General features: G+C 34.0%; 1 protein-coding gene across 1 annotated transcript; it reads left to right on the top strand.

The window, feature by feature from the left end:
- Positions 1-732: 732 nt before the first annotated feature.
- On the top strand, positions 733-21,447 carry LOC132707173 (nuclear pore complex protein Nup153-like). Its single transcript, XM_060678900.1, has 11 exons — positions 733-756; positions 3,559-3,622; positions 5,340-5,554; positions 6,032-6,139; positions 8,501-8,903; positions 10,163-10,398; positions 11,390-11,497; positions 13,286-13,526; positions 16,514-16,745; positions 18,936-19,253; positions 21,267-21,447. Exons 3-11 carry the CDS (start codon positions 5,417-5,419, stop codon positions 21,271-21,273), a joined length of 1,791 nt encoding a protein of 596 aa, XP_060534883.1. The 5' UTR covers positions 733-756; positions 3,559-3,622; positions 5,340-5,416; the 3' UTR covers positions 21,274-21,447.
- The last annotated feature ends 637 nt before the right edge of the window (positions 21,448-22,084 follow it).

Genomic DNA, 22,084 nt, shown 5'->3' on the forward strand with positions numbered 1-22,084 from the left:
ATGCAAGATTGCGAAAATACAGGATTCAGTCTTAAGAAGAAGAAAAGGAAGACGAAAATACTCCATGACGTTCTGCAACGTTATATTTCACATTGCACCGAATTTCAGAAGTAGGCAATATCTCATATAACTAACTAATTTTTTTGGCTTGTTGACGCGCATAGTAGTCTTTCAGGCATGGCGACTTGGTCTCTAAACATGTATAGTAGGCGGCTTTCCGTTCGCGCATTGTCGGTGATTCCAGTTTACCCGAGTTGCAAGTGGAAGACAAGGACGTTCGACACTTAACCCATACGTAACCGCGGCACATTGCTTTGCAAATGAAACTATTTACTCTATTGCTATGCCTTGGAGTATAATTTTTTTTCTAAGCGAGAGATATAAAGAAAACCAAACATTTATTTCGAGAAAAAAAAAAAAAACCAAACATTTATTTCATTCTAAATTTAATCCTAATTTCACTAAACTATGATTGGCGCTACCAATTCGCTAGTATTTTATCTCTGCTTTTTATTTTCGACGCACTAATCTTTAACCTCGCTTGCTGCTGGCCGTCATCAAAATACGAACAATACACACAAAAAAGTTCCTCTACGGATTCTCCAGCATATAAAACTCTCATTGCAGGTAGCAAAGTAAACCTGTAGGATATGACTCCAATATTCGTGCTTTTGTTCATGGAATTAATTTTCAGATACTTTTGAGGAATACGATACTGGCTGCGAAATTTGTTCACGATGGACGGTATTAAATCTCGTAAGTTTGCCAAGCTCTAATTGGTGTAATTATTTTTTTTGGGCTTTGCTTTGGGATGGTTAGCTAACACATACCTTTCTTCTCTATAGTCTGGGTTTTCGCTTATCTAAGATCACACCAGTTTTGTTTAAAGAATGTTTCCAATCGATTTTAAAAAAATATACTGTCCGTTTTCCGTTCCCGTCTTTTGGTCTTTCCTGAATAACTTTCGAACTGCTGAAGCTACAAAATTGAAATTTTCCTCCTTTTTAACAATCCACGAGATACCGAAGCTTGTAAGAAATGACCTCGATCTGACTCCGCGATTTTCGACTGTTTTTTGAACATTGTTATGAACCACGATAAGTGTCTGAAATTTACAGTAATCGACTTCATATTTGGCACATGTGTGCAGCTTTGCCCCTTGACGGAACGTGTTGAAAATGGGGGGGTTGGAAGTATTTAAAAAAATAAAAATAAAAATCCCGTGTGCAAGGGTGTACAAAAAAGACAATTTTTCAAAAACCGTTTATAAGAATAAACATTTATTCTTGACCGTTTTTCAAAAACATACAGAGTGCGCTGCAAATTCAAAAAAACTGAAAAATAATATAAATAATTTAAAATCTGTATTTTTGATGTATGATGACGATATACCAAATAGACAGCTAAAACTTTTGTATTTAAGGTTTTTAAGTATTGTACAGGGTATTCGCATATTAAAAAACATAATAAGTGCCCCAAATTTGCAGCTACCGACTGCAGACTTGGGAGAGAAGTAGAAGTCTGGACTCTTTAAACTGGGAGCCATAAAATAAAGCGAAGTTTTTTGTTTTTATTTTCATTTTTTTTTGTTATTTTGGTATCCAGAAAAACATCTTTTTCTCCAAAATCATTCATCCGATCGGGAAAATTTTACAACCGTAATACGTCGGAGACCCGGCGCTAAAAATTGTTTTGGTTATGGACAAAAATGTAAAAGACCCTGAAAATTTGTTCTTTTAGAGAAATTATTTACCCTAGAGCAAAATTCGTACAAAAAATAGCTAATCCGTTCAAACCGTATTAAGGGTTTTCGTCTATCCCATACGCTGTTCGAGATATTTGAAAAAATTCATATAAAAATCACCATTTCTCGCCCTCAGTCTAGACGCGATGACGTTATTTATTTATTTATTTATTTACCACATACTGCATGGTTTCATAAAACAAGTAGTCTCTTGAAAACTATTTACTTCACTTGAAAAATTCGTATACCAGGAAACTAGGGAGATATAGGGCTATATTCACTGTTGCGAACATTATTGCAATTATATACAGGGTACGTCGTTTGTGGGCAAAAAATTCTAATAGATCCCAGAAATTTCCGCTTTTGTGGGTGAATTATTGGCGATAAATGAAAAACTTTTAAAAGTTCGATAATCTGATATGAACAGAATCGTAAACTCTGTCTAGAGAGAGAGAGTTTATAATACAGGGGGCACGAGATAAAAATTTTTAATATTTACCGAAGTTTGCCGTAATTTTGAAGTTCGACGAGATGCGAAGGACACTTTATACAGGGTGCATTCACAACAAAATGACATTGATTTTTCGAAAGTTGCATAGTGGTCCGCAGGAGCACGATAGAAAAACAATGCGTCCTAGGACGAGAATAAGCGAAGTTTCTTCTTTTTAAAATTAAAAGCGCTACTTGTTCCGAACTTGCCACGCCCACCGACGATTTTTCGAAAGCGATCTTGTTTCGTTTGTGTTTGTTTGGGGAAAATGAACCAAAACTTCAAAACAAAGGTGGGGTTATTGTATTGTTCAATAAAATGCCTAAAGGTCTCGTATTTTTCGAAATATTTTTTGCTATTTTAGCTTGTGTGTGCAGTACGTATTATATGGGTACTTTAACTTATCATAGGTATTTGTGTGTAGCTTCCAAGAGTAAGGAAAAAATCCAGCTTAACTGCATTATTATTATTACAATAAACAACTTATGTTTTGTATATTTTTTTAAATAAAACGATATTCATTAGGAAGCAATCTTATTACTTTTCTGTACAACTCTTCCCGTTCCAAACTTCCCGCCTCCTAATGTCAGAAAATTGGTTCATTCCGGAGCTCACTAGTTGGGTATCAATATTTATCTTTCTCTCTGTCTTGGTCTCTGGTAGCCGAATTATATTCTTTGTTCAACAAGATCCTCCCAAAATTGGACTGGTCCATTTCATCCCCTGCGTCTTTTTAATCAATCAATGTTGCGTTGGAAACCTAGATTAATTCGCGGACTTCTCATCGCAAAACTTCAATATATATGTAGTATTGAGAAAGTCAGGAATTGATATAACAATAACAACCGGATGTGTGGATATTATCATTGCATCTCTCGAGCTTCGTCCGAAAAGAGATTTTTTTGACAAAAAATAAAGAAAAAATCATCGTCGGATCGAAATCTCTTGGGCAATGAGCTTGGTGTGGATGTTGTTCTTTTAATATCCTCCGTACATTGGATGCATCAGTATTTATATCCCAGGCATTGGGTTAGTATTAAGAAAAAAGTGAAGGAGACAAAAGCTTCTGAATAAATTTCCTTAAATTTAGTTTTAAATAAAGAAAAAAGTGTGTTTTCGTTTTTGAGAAAGAGCAACAGATCGAACATTCTAAACGTAGATAATATTGTTTAATAAAATTTGATAATTTCGCAGAAATCAGATAGGCAAGTATTATTGTTACACATATTTATAAATTGACACTTATCTCAGTCATAACCGATAACACCACCGCGGTCCGTATCAATTCGTCAATTCTAATATTGTTAGGAATACTTGTTTTTAGGCCAGTGAGAGTCAAGTTTTGACTTTATGGATAGCTCCATGGGAACATTCAATAGCGCAGGTCAGTAAGTATTTGAATTCTAAATGATGAGAAATGTTTTAAAAATACAAGCACGTAGGGATTAAAACTTCTAAGAGCAACAATTAAATGTGTAATATGACATCAAATAACTGATATTCATTTAGAAACGTCTCTATTGATAATATTTTGATGAAATTTACAAGGGAATGCCAGAATAATATACACAAATATTATTTTTACATTCAAAGTGGACTTATCAACTTTACTTTAGACTGATAATAAGAATCTGACACAAATTTGTGGATAATTTGTGATTAATTTGTTAAAAAAAATTCAAATACGTAGGAATTAAAGCTTCTAAGAGTAGTAATTAAATATGTAATATGACATCAAATAAGTGATTTTCATTTAGAAACGTCTCTATTGATAATACTGATTGAATTGAAAATTCCACAAATATTGCTTAAAGTTATTTTTAATTGTTTACAATTCAGAAATAGATGAAAAAAATGTAATTAAATTTAATTGTGCTCTCTGCTCTAAAATAGAAAATCAGTGGTGCGTGGATAAGTGAGTTAAAAAGACAGTGACAACAAGGTAGAAGAATAAAAATAGTGACTGTTAATACCTGCATTCTGCCATCCATATATATACACCAAATACAAAGGTGAGACAACTGGCAACATTGTTAATTAGAAATGAACTTCCTTATCTACTGAGATCTTGACTAATCAAATCAAAGTCGCTTCAGCATTTGTGTCATTTTTCATTAATTGTTGATTTATATATTGCAGCTTGATGATGATCCCATTGCCATTTTTCATTGCGTCATTCATATATATAAATTTTGATTATTTTCTATTTGTTTATATTTATATGAAATAATTTCTGAGATTCCTAAGCAAAAGCATATTTGGTATTCCGATTTGAGAAAAACTGTCAATATAAAAATTTATAACTCCAAGAGCAATTTTTGTTTTTGTCCCTTTCACTTTAATCCAGTTTCAGTAACTATATTTAATCGGGAGGTACTTTTTTTTATTAAATTAGAAAAAAACAAAATAAGAATATTTTCAAGGTCTCAGGTTTTTCGTTTAGTTGACAACATTTTGAAATGTAAACGTGTGTTTGTTTTTTTCTATTCCAAAATGGGGTTTACGTGTTAAACTTCGCAATTCTTGTCTTGGGGAACAATAATTTCATTACGTAAAGCTGTTTTATTATCTTTTCAATTGGCTAAGTAATTAGCTTTAATGATAAAATTATCTAGAGTTAGAGGCGTGCATTACAAAAAGCAAAATAATGTAATTTTGAAAAAGAATACCATATCCAAAAATATTTTTTCTTTTTTTTGCCCCTTAGAAGCAAAATATTAGATTAGAAAAGAATTAGAAAGATTAGTTATTTTGTATATGTTATATTATTATTTTCGAAACATGTTTAAGAACTCAACTCAAATATGTTGAGATTTCCACTCATATATTTCTTACTCTAAATAATAATAACAATCATCTAATTATGTATATTATTAGAATCTTTAATTATTGGTTTTCGGAACACATTTTATGTACCATATTGAAACTGAATTAGGTATCTCTCTATATCCTTAATCCTTACGAGAGATCAAAAATAATATACGCGATGCTTTATTTAAAAAAAACTAAGGATAGTCCTATAATTTTTGATCAATAAGTTATCAAGTAGGAGAGATACAGGGGTACAATCCAATATTTGCTGAAACGTCCTGTTTAATTTCGAAGATTCCCCAATACCTCCGCAACTATCGTTCGGCGAGAAGTTCAGACCTGCTGCTGACACATGGGAATGTCCTACCTGCATGATTAGAAACAATAACCGCCAGTCCAAGTGCCTCGCTTGTGAGTCACCCAAACCGGAAAGCATCGCCAAAGCTGGGTCGTCGGTGTCACATGACACGTGGGAATGTCACATTTGTTTGATTAGGAACAAAGATCAGGTAACTCCTTGAATTTTCAGATTAGTTCTATTGCCACCGATCAAATCACAGATCCTCAGCAAGTAGTTTCGTAATTAATATAAAAGTGATGAACTGAAATAGTATAACTAAAAAAAGTTAGGTTATTTGACATTAATTTTCTAACCACAAATAAGAAAAATTATTTTCTTTTGCGTTTTTTTGTCAACGATATTGAAGTAGGTCTTTAATATAATATATACTATACCATAGGATATATACTGCTTTGATCACATATATTTGGTTAACTCTCTATGATAGTACCATACCATTTTTAAAGGATACTCAACGTGACTTTGTAATCATTTATTTGTTCATAAATGTTTTTTTTATCAAAATGTCAATATTAAACTCGATATTTTTACACTCATTCCTCTCCTCTCTTACTCCCTAATTTTATTCGGAACAGTTCAGGGATAAAAAAAGACGTTTTTCTCTTATTTCGTCTTTTCTGTATAGGTTGATAAATGTGCGTCTTGCGCAGCGATCAGACCGGATGCGGATGCGGTGAAATCATTGCCATTTAATGATGGTTTAAAGAAGTCGGACGACGAATGGGTCTGCGAGGTAAGCAAGCAAGCAAGACAAAAACATTGTCTTTAGAAGACAAGAATAGATACTGCTCTCTTAATCTACTAGCTTTAAAAACGGAGGTTTCTTCTCTCGTCTCCCAATTTTTTCGAAATCGGGATGAGATAAAAATGGTCTTCCGATCATAAAATTAAACACAAATCAAATCAAACATAATGAGATCAAAAGAGGTAACTACCAACGAAAAGAATTGTCAATAGGTAATTCCAATTTTTTGTTGATTTTCAGCAATACGTTTTATTCTTCTTTTTATATGAGGTATTAGTTCGAAAGTTCCTGAAACAGATTTTTAAAAAATTGTATCAAATTATCGAATGCTAATGCTACTGCGCCAGACATTGAAGCTCATCACTCGTAGCACAGTTCAACCAATTCCTTGCTTTAATCAAAAGTGATGTTTTTGGCTATGGCTTACACTTTGGGGGCTTGTACATATTAACCAAAATTGACAAGTAATTTCGATACAAGCCTTCCGGCGAAACCTACCTTCCTACTCTTGCTGCAGATCAGTTAGCAGGCCCACCTTTCTAGGGTCTCCTCAGAATCTTCGACTTCAAATAGAAGATTTCTGGAGTCGTCGAGAAAGTCCTTATGATCACGTTACCAATCTTAACAATCATAACATGTTTTCGTCAGCCCTGCTACTGTACTTTGCATATGGAAAACTGCAACTTCTTGGTTTCACTGATTTACGAGCACCAGTTCTGAGCAACTGATCGATGTTACTACAGTTGACAGCTGGTTCTCCAAATGCCTAATTTGCTGTGGTTGGTATTCTTCTGATTCCACAGTTTTGGTTTTTTTTGTAGCTATTAGTTGTAGCATTTGCTGTACATAGCAAAGTTATTACTCGAGGTAGAACTAGATAAAGTATAACTGGACAAAGCTTACTTTTGGATAAAAAACAACCCCATTGTGCACCATTGTGCTAATATGCTAATATTTTAGAAATAGATATGTGAAAATTAAGTGATTACGATCATGAATTGGCATTAAAAACATCAAATTAAAAAGGATCCAAATTAACCTTTTTTGAAAAATAGGTCAGCAACAGACCTAGGTTTAGTCCAGAAGATGTGTAAATAGTATTACAATAGCATGTCGAAGTTTAAAAAAAAATGGGGAAAAATTCAAACTCACAAATTTGTTTCCTTTGTCTTTTGTAAAAACAAACAGACTTCATAGAGAAGCAGAAGACGGTACAATAATTTTTTTTAAATAACTAAGATAAAAATCCGAGAAAAAGTAAAATTTTTTCATTTCCCAAGAATAGTTACAATTAAAACGAATTGTTTGAATTTGTAGAATACATTGAACTCCAAAAGCAAATTGTTGCGTTACTATTATTATGCATCTAGTTTCTCTCTTATTTTTTAGATATGTTTGGTGCCTGGTAGTGCGATCTTCTGATCTTTTTTTTTAGTTTCTCTTACTAGTACATTTCAATAATCAGAAATGACATCAAGTAGGAAGCAGGACTGGTCTGTTGACAAAGATGGTACTTACAGTTGTCAGTGTGAGTACTGTTTTGACACCCGAATCCCAATGTCTTGATATACGCAAATTATGCCTGAACACCCAGCAATTGTGTGGCTTATATGTTCCTCCGATGCGTTACACATTCTGCATCTGCTGTCGACATTTTGCTTAAGGATCGTCTGCTAGCAGTATCTATCAGGGCTGGATCTTGCCCTGCAGCTTTTAGTTTCTTCCTTAAGGCTAGCGCTTTGGTATTTTCACACTCTTTGTATCGAGTAATTTGCTTTGGATTTTGTTTTCAATTTACAGTCTCCATATATATACATATATACATATATATATATATATATATATATATATATATATATATATATATATATATATATATATATATATATATATATATATATATATATATATATATATATATATATATATATATATATATATATATATATATATATAATGATTTTAATGTCATCATTATTATTAAACTATGTTATTCTTCAAAGCCAAAATATTTGTATTCCCCAGTCATGTCTAAATTTCTTGTTGTTGTCCTTTCGTCCAGTGTTATATTTTGACTTTTATTTTCTTCTTCCGATGCGTATCCACTAATGGAGGTTGCGATCGTGTACCGCTGTCCACTGCCTGATATTTCATAGCCAGCAGCCAGATGCCAGATATACTCTTTCTATGGGCTTTGCGTTAAATGTTAAATGTCTTTAATGTCTTTTAACTCCCATCTCCACGTGTTCCAAAAATATCTTCACACTGTATACTGTTGGACATATCGTTGCCTAGTTTGGTTTCTATATGGGTTGATGTCTTTCTGGTCATTAATCAGTAATCATTAAGGTGTGCACTCTACGCAACGAGTCGACTGCAGAAAGGTGTGACTGTTGCGAGTCACTGAAGTCTGGCACTCGAACGTCGAGCTTCAGCTTTGGTGTTGACCAACCGCCACCTTTGAATTTCACATTCGGTTTGCTGCCGTCTCAGCAGTCGTCTGATACTGCAATTACTTCGCCGGCTGTTTTCGGAGTGAAGCCGGTCGTGACAGACACTCCTCCGACGTTCACGTTCGGCCTGCAACCACCTGCTGGAAACCCACCTGGTTCGCTGGTTTTTGGAGGAAACCGTGACGTGACAAAACTTTCCACTGACTCAGCTGAGGGAAAAAATAGCGAAATTTTTCCTCCAACTGGTGTGAGGGCACCACCACCACCTGCTTCGGGGGGAGTTTTATTCGGGAGGCCAGGTGAGATATTGAAGTTAGTTTCTCCTTTTTGCACGGTTTATGAATGAACAAAAGATAATAAGGTACGTAATTATGAGTATCTAAGCTTATGGATGCCGACAACTTCTGAAAAATTAGTAATAATAATAGAAAATGGAAAAAAGTGCGAGTATTATATTTTGCTCAGTTAACGACAATTAACATAAAAAACACTAGATGAAAGACAAAAAAAAACAGATGAAAAAAGAAAGAAAGGCTATTGCATTTTTTTTGTTTACATGTGATTATCGAAAATTACTCCTATGTTTTTTTTCTCGTCAGCGATAGGAATATTCTCATTTTCAACTTTTATGTTCATTCGATTTTGTATTATTCCTTCGTTTTGTTTATTGTTGCAAAATAATGAAGCTGAGAATTATCCGAGAACTGTTTATATATAAAAAAGCCTCTTTTAACTCAACTTCGTCGTTAAACCGCCGTCCACGTAAGTCCTTTTTCAAATATCCAAACAAATAATAGTCGCTGGAGGCGATATCTGGACTATATGGAGGATGATCTATCTGTTGGAACCCATACTCTAAAATGGCAGCTTGTGGAACACCAGCAGTATGGACAGGCGCATTATCGTGCAAAAGACGCATGCCTCTGGTCACTTTCCTCGACGTTTTACACGTATGCAGTCTCGCAATTTATGTAATAATGTTGCTTAACATTTGGCAGTGTATTAGTTTCTTTAAAATCTATCAAAAGAATTCCTTCACAATCCCAAAAGATCGTGGCCATCATCTTTTTTGTTGACTGGCAGACTCCAAATTTTGTTGGAGGTGCTTCACCTTTACGACGCCACTGCATTGATTCTTTCTTCGATAGAGGGTCATAATAGAGAACCATAGTTTCATCTCCCGTCACAATAGTTTCTATCGCAGGCTTCGGTTCCGACCCACAGAGTTCCAAAAAAGACCGCGCACACTCGACACGGCGTTGTCCTAACGTTTTTAGGAACCCAGCTTGCACTAACCTTATGCATCCCCAAATGATTATGCAGGATTCGACGAACACTTGTATCAGAAAGTTTAGTAATTTCTGAGATTTCCTTGATCTTTAAACGTTGATCACTCAATACCACCTCTTACACAATCGCAACAATATCTTCCGTTATAACCTCCACTGGTTGAGCACACTGTTGTAAAACCCGCATCTTTCTATCTATCTATCTAAGATAAACGAGATATCCCCTGTTTTTTATTTTTTCAATAAAGTTTACCTTGTTTACTTCAAAGTTTCTCCAATTCCTGCACAACTATCGTTCGGCGAGAAGTTCAGACCTGCGCCTGACACATGGGAATGTCCTACCTGCATGATTAGGAACAATAACCACCTTTCCAAATGCCTAGCGTGTGAGTCACCCAAACCGGAAAGCATCCCCAAAGCTACGTCAAGTGGGTCTGGAAGCCAATTCACACCGCCTCCAGGCACATGGGAATGTCAGATTTGTTTGATTAAGAACGAAGATCAGGTAACTCATGGAATTTTCGCATTAGTTCTGTTGCTACCGATCAAATCACAGCTCCCCAAAAAGTGGTTTCTTAATTAATTTAAAATCATTAAAGCAGATTCTATTTTGAAAGTGAGGAACTGAAATAGTGTGATTTAAAGTGTCACGATGGCTTTATTCACAAAAAGTTAGGTTAATTGACAGATCGACAAATTATTTTCCTTTGGAATTTTTCGTCGGGATTGAAGGAGGGCTTTAATTATAGTTAGCACCATAGACATTTTAATAGGACACTCAACGTCAACCACTCTATAATCATTTACTTTTTTATAAATATTTTTTTTCCCAAAATAGTTCTAGATATTAAACAAAAGTTCAACTTCCAATTTTATCGATTGATATTTTTATTGGATAATTTTCAAGGCCACCAGCCAAGGTTATTTGGGTAAAGAATCGTTTCACTTATTTACTTTACTTACTTATAAAACAGTTGATTAGTTTTGGTTAGGTTTACTTGGTTTAGTCCCTTCTCAGGATTTAGTTACTCTTTATTTATTTGCCGTTCCCTTTATTTTTGACTTTGTTTTGGTTGGTTGAGCAAACAGCTATAGACTACGAAAAATTTTCCCATACACATTTTCTCAAAAAAGTAAGGTTTTTATTTAATTGCTCAAACTTGAACATCGATATCTCGAAAATTGGACGTACTTGTTCAGAACGTCAAGGACTACAACATATCTATATTTAAACAAAAATAATCCGAAAGACATAAGCCCTTTGACTAGTTTTTGCTATGCTAGCACCATAGATATTTGAATTAAAAAGTGAACCTGATCTACCTTATAATAATTTATTTGTCTGAGAAAGAAGAAGAAGAATTTTTCATTAACTGAATTGCAGCGCCACCGGCATATATTTTCAAATGTTTTTTTTCTTATAAAGTAGTTTTATTTTATACATTTATATATTTATGTATAGAGGAAAACGGTGTTGTTCTGTAATTTCTGTATAGGTTGATAAATGTGTGGCTTGCGCCGTGGTCAGACCGGATGCGGACGGCGCGAAATCATCGTCATTTGGAGATGGTGTCGAGAAGTCTGACGAAGAATGGGAATGTGAGGTAAGCAAGTCACTACTTCTATGAGGAATGATTTAGTCAAGGAATGACATTGACTAGGTAGCAAGGCGAGTTGTGACATTGCAAAAGAACCAAAGCTGTGCTTATCGTCGCAATTTAGATAAAATTTAAAATGGCGCACAGTGGCCCAGAAAACGTAAAAGTGCCGCACTTAATTATTAAGTGCTTGTTATTTGACATTTCCCATAAATTATAACTTAAATAAGATCTTAGAACGCAGAATGTATTTTTTAACGTAGAAGTTTATTATTTCATGTAAAATTCTCAATATTTAAATTACCATTTATTCAAATTTATAAAAAATGTTTAACACTATTTAAATTAACAAAGTTGTTAAAAAGGGATAAAATAAACACTTAAAACAATTTTAATATATCAAAAAGTCTAAACAGTATTTCATGATAATTAATATTAATATTTACTATAAACACCATAAAAAAATAAAATCTCAACAAAATGGTTCAAAATGGATAAAACTATTTACTTTTTAAATAAAGGGGACTCTCCCTAAAGGTACTTTTCTGTATATTAATTATTTCGTTATATTTCTATTATATTTTTATATTTTTAAAATCAAAAGTTATTTCTCGAAAGATTCTTAATGTTGTTATTGAATACAGGGCGTCCCATTTTGGATACTTTTGCTGCGGGAATCTCCGTTACTTTTATAGATATAAAGTTGCGGTTTTTATTTCCCCTTTACTTACTTTAATAAAAGGTGATGAATAACAATAATAAACACTTGAATTAAATTCGTTTTGAAGTTTTGTAATAACAAGAAGTTGTAGCATAAAGTAATGATATAACAAAACACAATAAAGCTACATTATCTAAAAAAAAAAGAATGAAACACATTTTTGAAGGTAGTTTTCAAATTGGCGATCATTTTCTTTAATGCGAAATCGGCACATTTTTATAGTGCTTTGAATGGTCTCATTCGCAATGGTGTTTTATATACTTCATTTTGTATCCCCATAAATAAACTAAAAATGAAAAATGTTTGCCGAAGCCATCTAACAAGTCTACTAAGTTACTATTAAGAAATGCCCTTAATGGTCTAGAGTTATGACTTAAATGCATAATTTTGGTGTGGGTAAACAACATTACATTGTCCCAATGGAATATTTGCAGCAGTACTGGAATAACTTCCTCAAGGATTTCTAGGTATCTACGTGCTGTCAAAAATCTTATAAAATTGCTTCCAAATAAAACATGACTCCTCAATCCCTTTAAAACATTCTGAGTCTCACTATTGTGACGATTAACCAGATAACAAGTAGCATCGACTGGCCAAAAATCGCTGCGAATATTTTACATTTTTTTGACATTTGACAATTTTGTCATCTATTTACTTGTTTCTGAAAAAAAGTACATACTATTATACATTTTCGAAAAGGTAAAAAAAAGGAAAGTTTATAGTCTATAGATAAATAGCCTGATAACCTTGTATCTTGTATCTAATTCAAAAATAATGGCACTATCGCATTTTTTTTGCAAGTCTGAAAACTAGTTTTTTTTTTATAAATTAAAGAAAGAAAAGGAATTCAAAACAGAATTAAAAAATTAAAAAAGTGTATATTTATTCGTCACGCTTTTTGAACCACCGTGTATACCCTAAAATAATTTTTAAGTTGTGCATCTTAACAATTTTTACAGTTAACTTTTGAAACCAATGGGATGGTGAACTTTATCGTTAACTCACTCTGTGCAGGAATTGTTTGAGTTTGTCGAATACCATGGAATGATACAAATTCAAATTTGTGAATTAAGGCGTGCACTCTACGCAACGAGTCGACGGCAAAGAGGTGCGTCTGTTGCGAGTCACTCAAGCCTGGTGCTAAAACGCCACCTTCGGGTTTTTCATTTGGGCGGCTTCCGTCGCAAGAGATGTCCGAGACAGCGACTGACTCCTCGCCTATTTCTGGCGTAAACCCGGAAGTGACAGAACCCCCAACTACTGCAAGGGCACCACCACCACCCGCTGCTGGGGGAATTCTATTCGCGAGACCAGGTGAGATGTTGGAATTGGTTTCTAGGACTTTCTAATCTAAGAATTGGTAAAAAAACTAATAATTACAGAAAACTGAAACAGGTCTGTAAGGTCACGTTACCACTCTTGAATTTTTCGAGGTACGACTTGATTTCAATTTCTCTAAAAACGACTCCACCACATACCGACGTTGATGTTTATCCCTCATATTGATCAGTTGGTTATCAGCGACTTGGGTTTTGTTTTGCGAACCTGTTCGGTCCCCTATGGCAGTGGTGCGCAACATATCTTCATTTGCGACCCCCATTTTGTTGAAACAGTTTGTCGCAACCCCTGAGTAGACAGTAGAGGGTTTTTTTAAATCATCAACGTGGTTAAAATGAAACTATTTCTTTTTGGCGGTTTTTACACAACACATAATTTTGTCAAACAATGGTTTTATTTATGCATATGAGTAGAAATATTGATTTAGTAAAGAAATAATATATTATGCAACAAGTGCGGTAAACGGCATTTGACTCACGAGTTTATTTGACACTAGCGGAGCGAGTTTTTAATAAACGAGTGACTTAAAATGTTTACCGAACGTGTTGCATACTATACTTTTTCTACGTTTTTGGTTACATTTTCGCAAAACAACACGAATAGATTCACTGACATGGCCGTCAGAACTGGCAAACGTCAAAATTCAAAGCGTGGGAAATATCTCCGGAAACATCCGATTGCTCCCAAATCCGTGCGGTAAAATCCCGGAAATGTCCGAAGTGGCTCGGATCCGTGGCAAACGAAACTGACGTGGTAAAGTGACGCTTCTCGCTCGCTAGATCGGTGGGTAATTAGCTATTTTACAGACGGGAGTAGAAAAATACATTTAAACATTTACTCATAAGAATTCAGAGTGAGGTTTGCGCTCATGATCGCTTCCATGTTCGGAACTGTGTGGGAAACTGCAATCGGTAAATCATCCTCTGGATTGAATCGAGATCGATATTTTGTTTTAATGGCAACTAATTTTGAAAATCCGGATTCACATGAGTAGGTGGATGCGAATTGAATTAAAATATTGATTGTCTTTTTTTTTCAAATCGGCATATTTGTTTTCAGATGTTAACCAAAATTTTTGGCAAGTCAGAGACCTAAATTGAATACGCAGAGTGTCGTCACTTGAAATATCAATTAACTGTCCTTTTTCATTTAAAGGGATATTGGAATTAATAATATCAAGCGAAAATGGATCACGGATCCGACCTAATTCTTTATCTCGAAATTTTTCGAATCTTTTCGTAAAATTTTCTCCCAATTTTATCAAATGATGGGAAATGATGATGAATGATGAATCTATATTATTTTCATTAGCAAATTCTGAAAAGCACGTCTTTGTTGTTTTTGTTTAATTCTTATTGCCAAAGTATCAGCTTATTCTTAAAGGCTTCGATTTTACTGGTCAGCGTTAAAATGTTTGTACTCTCACCCAGCAATGTGCCAATATATGTTTCTTTTCTACCAAAACATTATAAACTTCGTTTCTCAAATCAAAAATACTTATACAGGAGAGTTTTGTGTTCGATTTAACAGAAATGTATATTACGCGATATGGCTGAAATTCGCCAAGAAACAGTGTCTCTTGATATTGATATGGTTTTTAAATCGTTACCATATTTTTCTCCATGCATAATTGATGTCACTTTAATTGCTGAAGGAAGAATGAGGGATTCTCTAATGGAATGTGGTTTCTATTCTTTTCCTATTAAATATGAAACTTCTAAGGATGCCCGTACAGCCTTTTCAGAAATTGTTTTATATGTTTTCAAAAATACAGTTTGATTTTTCATACTTTCAGGTCGTCTTTTTAAAAAAAATTCAGATTTATTTGCAAATTCTTTATGTTCCGTTTCCAAATGTCTTTTTAATTTAGCAGGTTTCAAACTTTCATTTGCTAATTTTTCGAGTAATTAACACACAACGGACATTTTTCCCCATTAACAACGCAAAATGTGATGCCGTATTTAATGAACTCTTCTTGATATTTTCTCAATTTTTGATTAGATAACATAGTTTGTTCAATGTTTTTTGAAGTAGAAATAGTGCCACTAGATTGATTTTTATTTGGGTTTCTTCTTGTCATTTTCTGGGCGTTAACTACACTGGTAGCGCTTCCAACAAAATATTAGTTTAGTTTTCCTTTATTATAATTTTAATATCTACAGTGGCTCACAGTGAAAATGATGCAGCATAGAATAAAATATTTTGTTGGGATTAATTACTGTTTCAATACAATTTTTTGATTGATTACTTAGACATAAATTATTAAGCTAGTTATAATCTTTATTATCCTATTATTTACCTAAATAATAGAATATGTTCCTAATAGGTTGATTAAAAATTACTAATTAAAAATCTTTTTCAGTTTTATTCAATAATAATTACAATAATATGTGCACTTTGCACAGAATGCGTCCATTATAATTCAGAATTGTAGTTTCAGAAAATGTAAATTGCAATTCAGAATCGTGAGTTTAACTTCAGAAAGCGTCGATTGTAGTTCAGAACGGTCAGTTAAATTTCAGAAAACAAATTGTAATTCTGAACAGTCAGTTTAAGTTAATTTTTTAGTTACTGAATAGTTGAATATTCCAGTAAACTCACTGAAAGTCGGGTTAGAGTCATTAAAATTATTGCCATATAATTTTTTTTTAAATTTGATGACCCTGAAAATTTTTCTCGGGACCCCTCTGGGGGGCCGCGACCCATGGGTTTCTCGACAAACTCGTCAACTTTCGGCCATTCCTTCTAGAGCAACTATCGTTTCAACCTACGTTCTCTTTTCGCAATTCCGAGGTCTCTTGACTCGATTGAACAGAAAGAAGTCGAGATGCGCCAAATCAGGTGAATTCAGTGACTGTTGGTTGGTATTTGTTGCATTTTTTTTGTCAAAAACTTAGGAATGGTATTGTACGACGCGTTTTCTGCCCACACGTTAACGTCAAAATAGTGTCTTTCAATTTCAGCGCCAACATTTCATCCACCAATGCCAGTTATAATACCGTCAAGGCCAAGGCATTTCGGTATTCCGCCACCTTTAAATCGTCCATCGATCCAAGTCAAGGAACCAATTAGAGTACCGAGTCTACCGACCTTCAATTTCGCCCCAACCAAAACCAGACCAATGTCAACAGCACACGAGAACGAAACCTACACTGATAAACCGAAATGTCCAGCATTCAACTTTAGACTCGCGAGGTGAGTGTACCAGTTGGTTTTAGGCAGTTTTTTTTTTCAGAATTTAATCGAATAAACTTATACTGTTCCATCGTCGAATGACTAAGTCCTGCAAAAATTTGCACTGGATAAAGTTGTATGGCTTTTATAAGTTCATTCAAAAATTGGTCAATAGGGTTGAGATCCGGCCCATATGCTGGCCATTGGCAATTCAACTTCATTCTCAAGTTCAATAGTTAATACCATGATTACAATTGAAGATATTATTACAATATGGTCACTGTCGAACTTTCTTCGACAACAATTACATTACATTTAATTAATCGGTTGTTAATTACCTTTTTATTGGTCCGAAGTAACTTTGCCCTATATTTATATATATTTAGGAAGAGACAAGACGACGGCTTCGAAAAAAGAACATAAATCGTGATGGTGATGATGGTGAAAATAGTGATCTATGGAGCGAATGCAAGGAGCAGACATTCACAAAACAAAATGCTGATAAATTTGTTTTGAAATATTGTAATCCTACTGTTACTACTATTACAATGCAAGTGAATAAATTGGTCTGTTAATGACAAACATGCATGCAAAAATAGCGATGACTATGACTAATTAGTAGGTAAATGAGTGCTTAGGCACAGGGAAAAATTGTGAAATGTCAAATACTATTTCCAAAATGAGCAATTTTCAGCTTCCCCTCAAATAAAACAATTTGTAACAAATGCAGGTCGCGGTTGGAATTACAATTTCTTGATAAATTAATAACGCAGTTTTTAAGCGAATGTCGAATAAATAATAATACAGATTCAAATCATTTTAATTAATTTTAATTACAAACAGCAAGGGGCCAAGAATCGAGCCCTGAGGAACGCCGGACCTGTGTGGTGTTCAATTTGCTTATTGTTCCTAGCTGGTTGTATTTTTGGTATATAGGTAGAAGATCAGTATTTTTTAAAAATAGTCCTGTTTTTTTAAATTATAGCAATTTGGCAACGCCGTAGGCAAGTGTTGAACGAGCAACCAAAAGGGCAAATTTTTTTCCAATGAAATCGTCCTTGTAGCTTTTATTATTTTGTTATTTTTTTTCTATACTATTATTTTGTACATACCAAAATTTTTAGTGACTATTTTAAGTCGTAGCCTTAATTTAAGGTGTTTGTGTAGAGGTCATAGATAACGATAAAAGTTGAAGTCTTTATTATTCGGCTCAGGTGAATACCAGAAACACCTTGTTCTTCGAACAATGCTTTCTAAACCTTCTTAATATCGAAAGAGGGCTTGTAAAAACACTTCACCACGGTGGTGGTGGTGCTCCTTAATCTTCACCTGCGATATATTCCAAAATATTTCACGTCCTCTGCTCGAGTTTGGTCTTTGTGAGGGGCCTCTATAGAGAATGTTTAAACTAAAGGCGGTGTTGTAATGTTCACCTTTCAGTGTTGAAGGTAGTTTTTGCTGCAGTTTGTTCCGTTTCTGTGTCTATCCAGAATTCTATCTACAGCATTTATACATTCATCTCAATGTAGTCTGAACTACATACGTAGCGGTTGATACGTAGCGTATCAACCAGGGTTCAACCTATGCTATGTTTTGTGATCATGAATTTATCTTCCACGTAGCCAGGAATTCGGCTTGACGTTTTTTAGGTTTTAAGAATTGATCTCTTTGTCGTATGCAGAATCTTTTGGAAACAGTCTTCCATTTAAGTAGGGTCAGATCTCCCTCCCGCTTGATGATATCCTCCCAAGCGGTTATTAAGTTCTTCACTCACGTTTTAGAATATGCAGAATAAATCCAGCTAGGTATTTTGGTATTCCATTAGATAAGGAGTCAGTATTCTCTTAATCTTCTCGGGTACGTTATTCTTAATGTTTCTTTAGGGTCCCATACATTATACTTTTTATGGTAGCTCTTGGATCTGGTATCGCAGTTAATCTTCTTTAGAATCTCCTCGATCTTCTGATTATAGTTTTAGGTAGTTTCAGGAAAAAGATTGGGATGCGAAAATCATAATGTTTGATCGAGGTGGTCAAAGAGAGACTTCTCAAAGCGCCGATATTCTCCATGAACATGGGAGAATTATGTACCATGATTGTAAGCGTAAAGTCGTAAAGTATTTACCTGAAGACGAGTTGAAAAGTTGAAACGTCGTGAAAGATAATAACGAAAACACCAGAATGTCTCGTATAAGTGATACCTTATTTTTAGTGCCTCAACCATGCGAACAATAGAACCGCCCCGTTGTTCGTCACAATATTTTGGGTTTGGAAGGAACACTTTCGGGTTCTCACAGCCCGACGTGCACAACCGAAACCAACCAATTCAACTATTCGGCAATCCCCAGCCAAGTATCCCCGCATTTGGTCAAATGAATTACACTGCGGTACCTTTTGGTTCGACGAGGTCTACCATTCAGCAACAACCAAGTGTTTTTCGCCAAACCAACCGGTTAGGTCTGACTACTGAGGCCAACAACGCTAATACTTCGTTCAACGTCATCGGCGGCTCAGGAGTGGCTTCATTTTCGTAAGTTTTCGGAAACTTCGTACAAAAGGTACCAGGTTTTTTTACCAAATAATATTCAGTTTAAGTCCAATCATTGAAACAAAATTTTGGGTGGCACTTTTTTTGTCACTATTATCATCATACCTTTGCTCTCTGGGGGGCCTTAATTGGGCAAGGTAATTTTCTGCAAGAGCTGACAACAGAATCTGATGATACTAGCAGAATATTAGTAATATCTCGGTTTGTGTTTTCTTTCTGTTTTCTGAGATTTTTCCAATATTTTTACCGAGATCCCTGACCATCTTCGGGCAGTCGTCGGATGGGGAGCACAATATTTTCTGCTATGCTGGGGCATGATCACTTTATGAAGGTGGTATGTCTGATATGTGTATAAATTATTCATTGTAATACTCTTCGTTGCACTGTGTTGTTAAAACAATTGCAAATTATTCATGCCTTTACCTAAAATGTCACAACGGTGCTGGTCAGGTGTAGTTTCAGCTAAAATATTTAAAATTATCTGGCGGATTTCATTAATCGTAACTTCTGGTGGTAAAAGATCATCTATTTGCCCATACATTTCTTCGTAATGTTGGGAAACACTAACTTCTTTTTACAAGAAAAACTTAATAGGTCTAAAATAACCAGTAGAATCTACATGTGGAATGTATATTAAATTAATTTCATTAATTTCTGAAAAAATCTGTTTGAAAATCTCTTTTTGAGCTTCTACTAATCTTCTTGCAGTGTAGTTTTCGAGATTTTGGCCTTTTTTGGCATCACTGGGGTAGCATAACATAATATTTCACACCTCTTCGCATAGTAATGTTATGTTGTTTCCTTAATTTAAGATTAATCATCAAAGCCAAAAATTCTTTTGACCAAATTGCCACTATCTTTACTACGTCTGCAACTTTCCTTCCACAGATAAATCTTCACTTTTAATTTTTTTAGAATTCTCGGTAAAACATTTTTTCGGTCTGCCATTTTTATTGTCAACTTGAAAGTTATATTTGTACGTAAGCCAATATCTGTATGCCGTTTTACATTTTTTAAACGATAACGGTGGGCAATCTTGCAAACAATTGAAAGTCAATGTTAAAACCGTTCATGAAAGCAAGTATTACGAAAAAATAATTATATTTTTTCTTAATAATGAAAATAAATGGAAGAATAAGATATTATGCAAGTGTTACTGCATATTTTTTTAACAAAATTTGAGGGCATTGAATTAGACCATATCTTTTACTAAATTTAAGGAAAAACTTATCCTACTAAAAAAATTACATTTACAGGAGATAAAAGCGTTTTTTCTTTTTATTCCTTTATATGACACTGCTCAGATAGTTTAATTTTTTAGATTAATTAAAAATTAAACGAATAATTAAACTAGGCGAAGGACATTAAAAGAATTGGCCTACAATTGCGTCTTGTAATGTCCTAAGAAACAATCCAGGCATATGACACTTAAGGATTTAAACATTTTTCTAGTCCGTGCTATCCATGGTCTTTTCTTTATAATTTAGTTTGTTCTAGCTGATTCTTTGTAACTGCGAAAAGTCAACAGGTGTCTTGCTTATTTTTTTGTGTTTTTATTTGAGTTAAATTGTCTAAATAAAATATTTTTAAACAAGGTATGCACGAATAGGTAAATTAGTTGCAGAAATATTACCATTGCCTGTGGTAGTTTTTGTGAAAAAATTATTAATAAATTATTTTTATAATGTTGGTAGAAAATGCAGCTGTTTGACAATATCTATTTTTATTATTTTTCTAAATTATATGTCTTTCACATGCAATGCTTTACTTTTTATTTTTTGGAAACTCTTTTACAAAAAAATATATAGGAAACAAAAGAATATTATTGTTAAATTTAGTTAAGAACGATAGGCGTAGTCTGATTCAAACCCGTCCACTCGTCTTAACAAAATATAAAAATATTCAGAAAGTGTGTTTTATAATAATGATCTTATCTATCTGTTTTCGCTTTTAGTGTAGTGACGAATAACAATTAAAAAATAATAACCGTTTCAGTAAGTAAGTTGATAGAAGGTCCACGAAGTGCGCAAGTGTGGGACCCAGACTACGAGATCGCTTCACAGGTGCTATACAAGGTGTCTCAAATATGAAAATTAAAAATTATATAGAATGTTGTTACAGCAAATAAAGATAAATAAATGATAATTTTTCACTAACCAACTACTGATATTTTTTAATACATTGCCAAATTTGCTACAGGGTGGTCCACCACATTTGTTCCCAGAACAAAGTGAATTGGGAAAAAGCTTTTTTCACAGTGTTATGTGGGGGATCCAAAAAACTACATCTTAAAGTTATATTTTTTCACACGGAGCACGCTATGTTTTTATATATTTAAGTACCACTGACTAAATAAAGGTGATTAATTTAAGATCGTAATTCAAAAATCATCTACACCCTATAATATGTGAATAATTAAATTTACTGCTTAGATGACAACTTAAAGTTAACTAGCAGAAAAAAGTTTTACTTCAATATTATACCGAGTGGTGAAAAAAGTTGCCTCAAACTTGATGAAATCCAATTTTTCGAAAGCATACGCGCTTGGCAACGAAACTCATATCTTGGAAACGTTTGGTGCTGGTAGAAAAGTCAGCGTCGAAAAAAAAACTTTTTTCCTATTCTCCTTTCTCGGTTTCTGTGTAGATCAGACATCAAACGGCCATAACTTTCGAAAAAAGTCACGAATCACCAAACCTAAATTTTTTGTCTCGATGATTTTAAAAAAATGTACAGGGTGTGTCGGCAATTTGCAAAAAAACTAAAAAGTCAGGTTAATCATTTGATGAAAATTGATCATAACTAGAAGACGA

The sequence above is a fragment of the Cylas formicarius genome, unplaced genomic scaffold (assembly GCF_029955315.1).
Source record: "Cylas formicarius isolate icCylForm1 unplaced genomic scaffold, icCylForm1.1 PGA_scaffold_9__14_contigs__length_23061073, whole genome shotgun sequence".
NCBI lineage: Eukaryota > Metazoa > Arthropoda > Insecta > Coleoptera > Brentidae > Cylas > Cylas formicarius.

Excerpts from the sequence above, each read along its gene's own strand:
- LOC132707173 (XM_060678900.1), top strand. The coding sequence starts at position 5,417 with ATGATTAGAAACAATAACCGCCAGTCCAAGTGCCTCGCTTGTGAGTCA. Across the intron at positions 8,904-10,162 it reads AGTTTTATTCGGGAGGCCAG|TTTCTCCAATTCCTGCACAA; the intron begins GTGAGATATTGA and ends TTTACTTCAAAG. Across the intron at positions 11,498-13,285 it reads ACGAAGAATGGGAATGTGAG|GCGTGCACTCTACGCAACGA; the intron begins GTAAGCAAGTCA and ends TTGTGAATTAAG.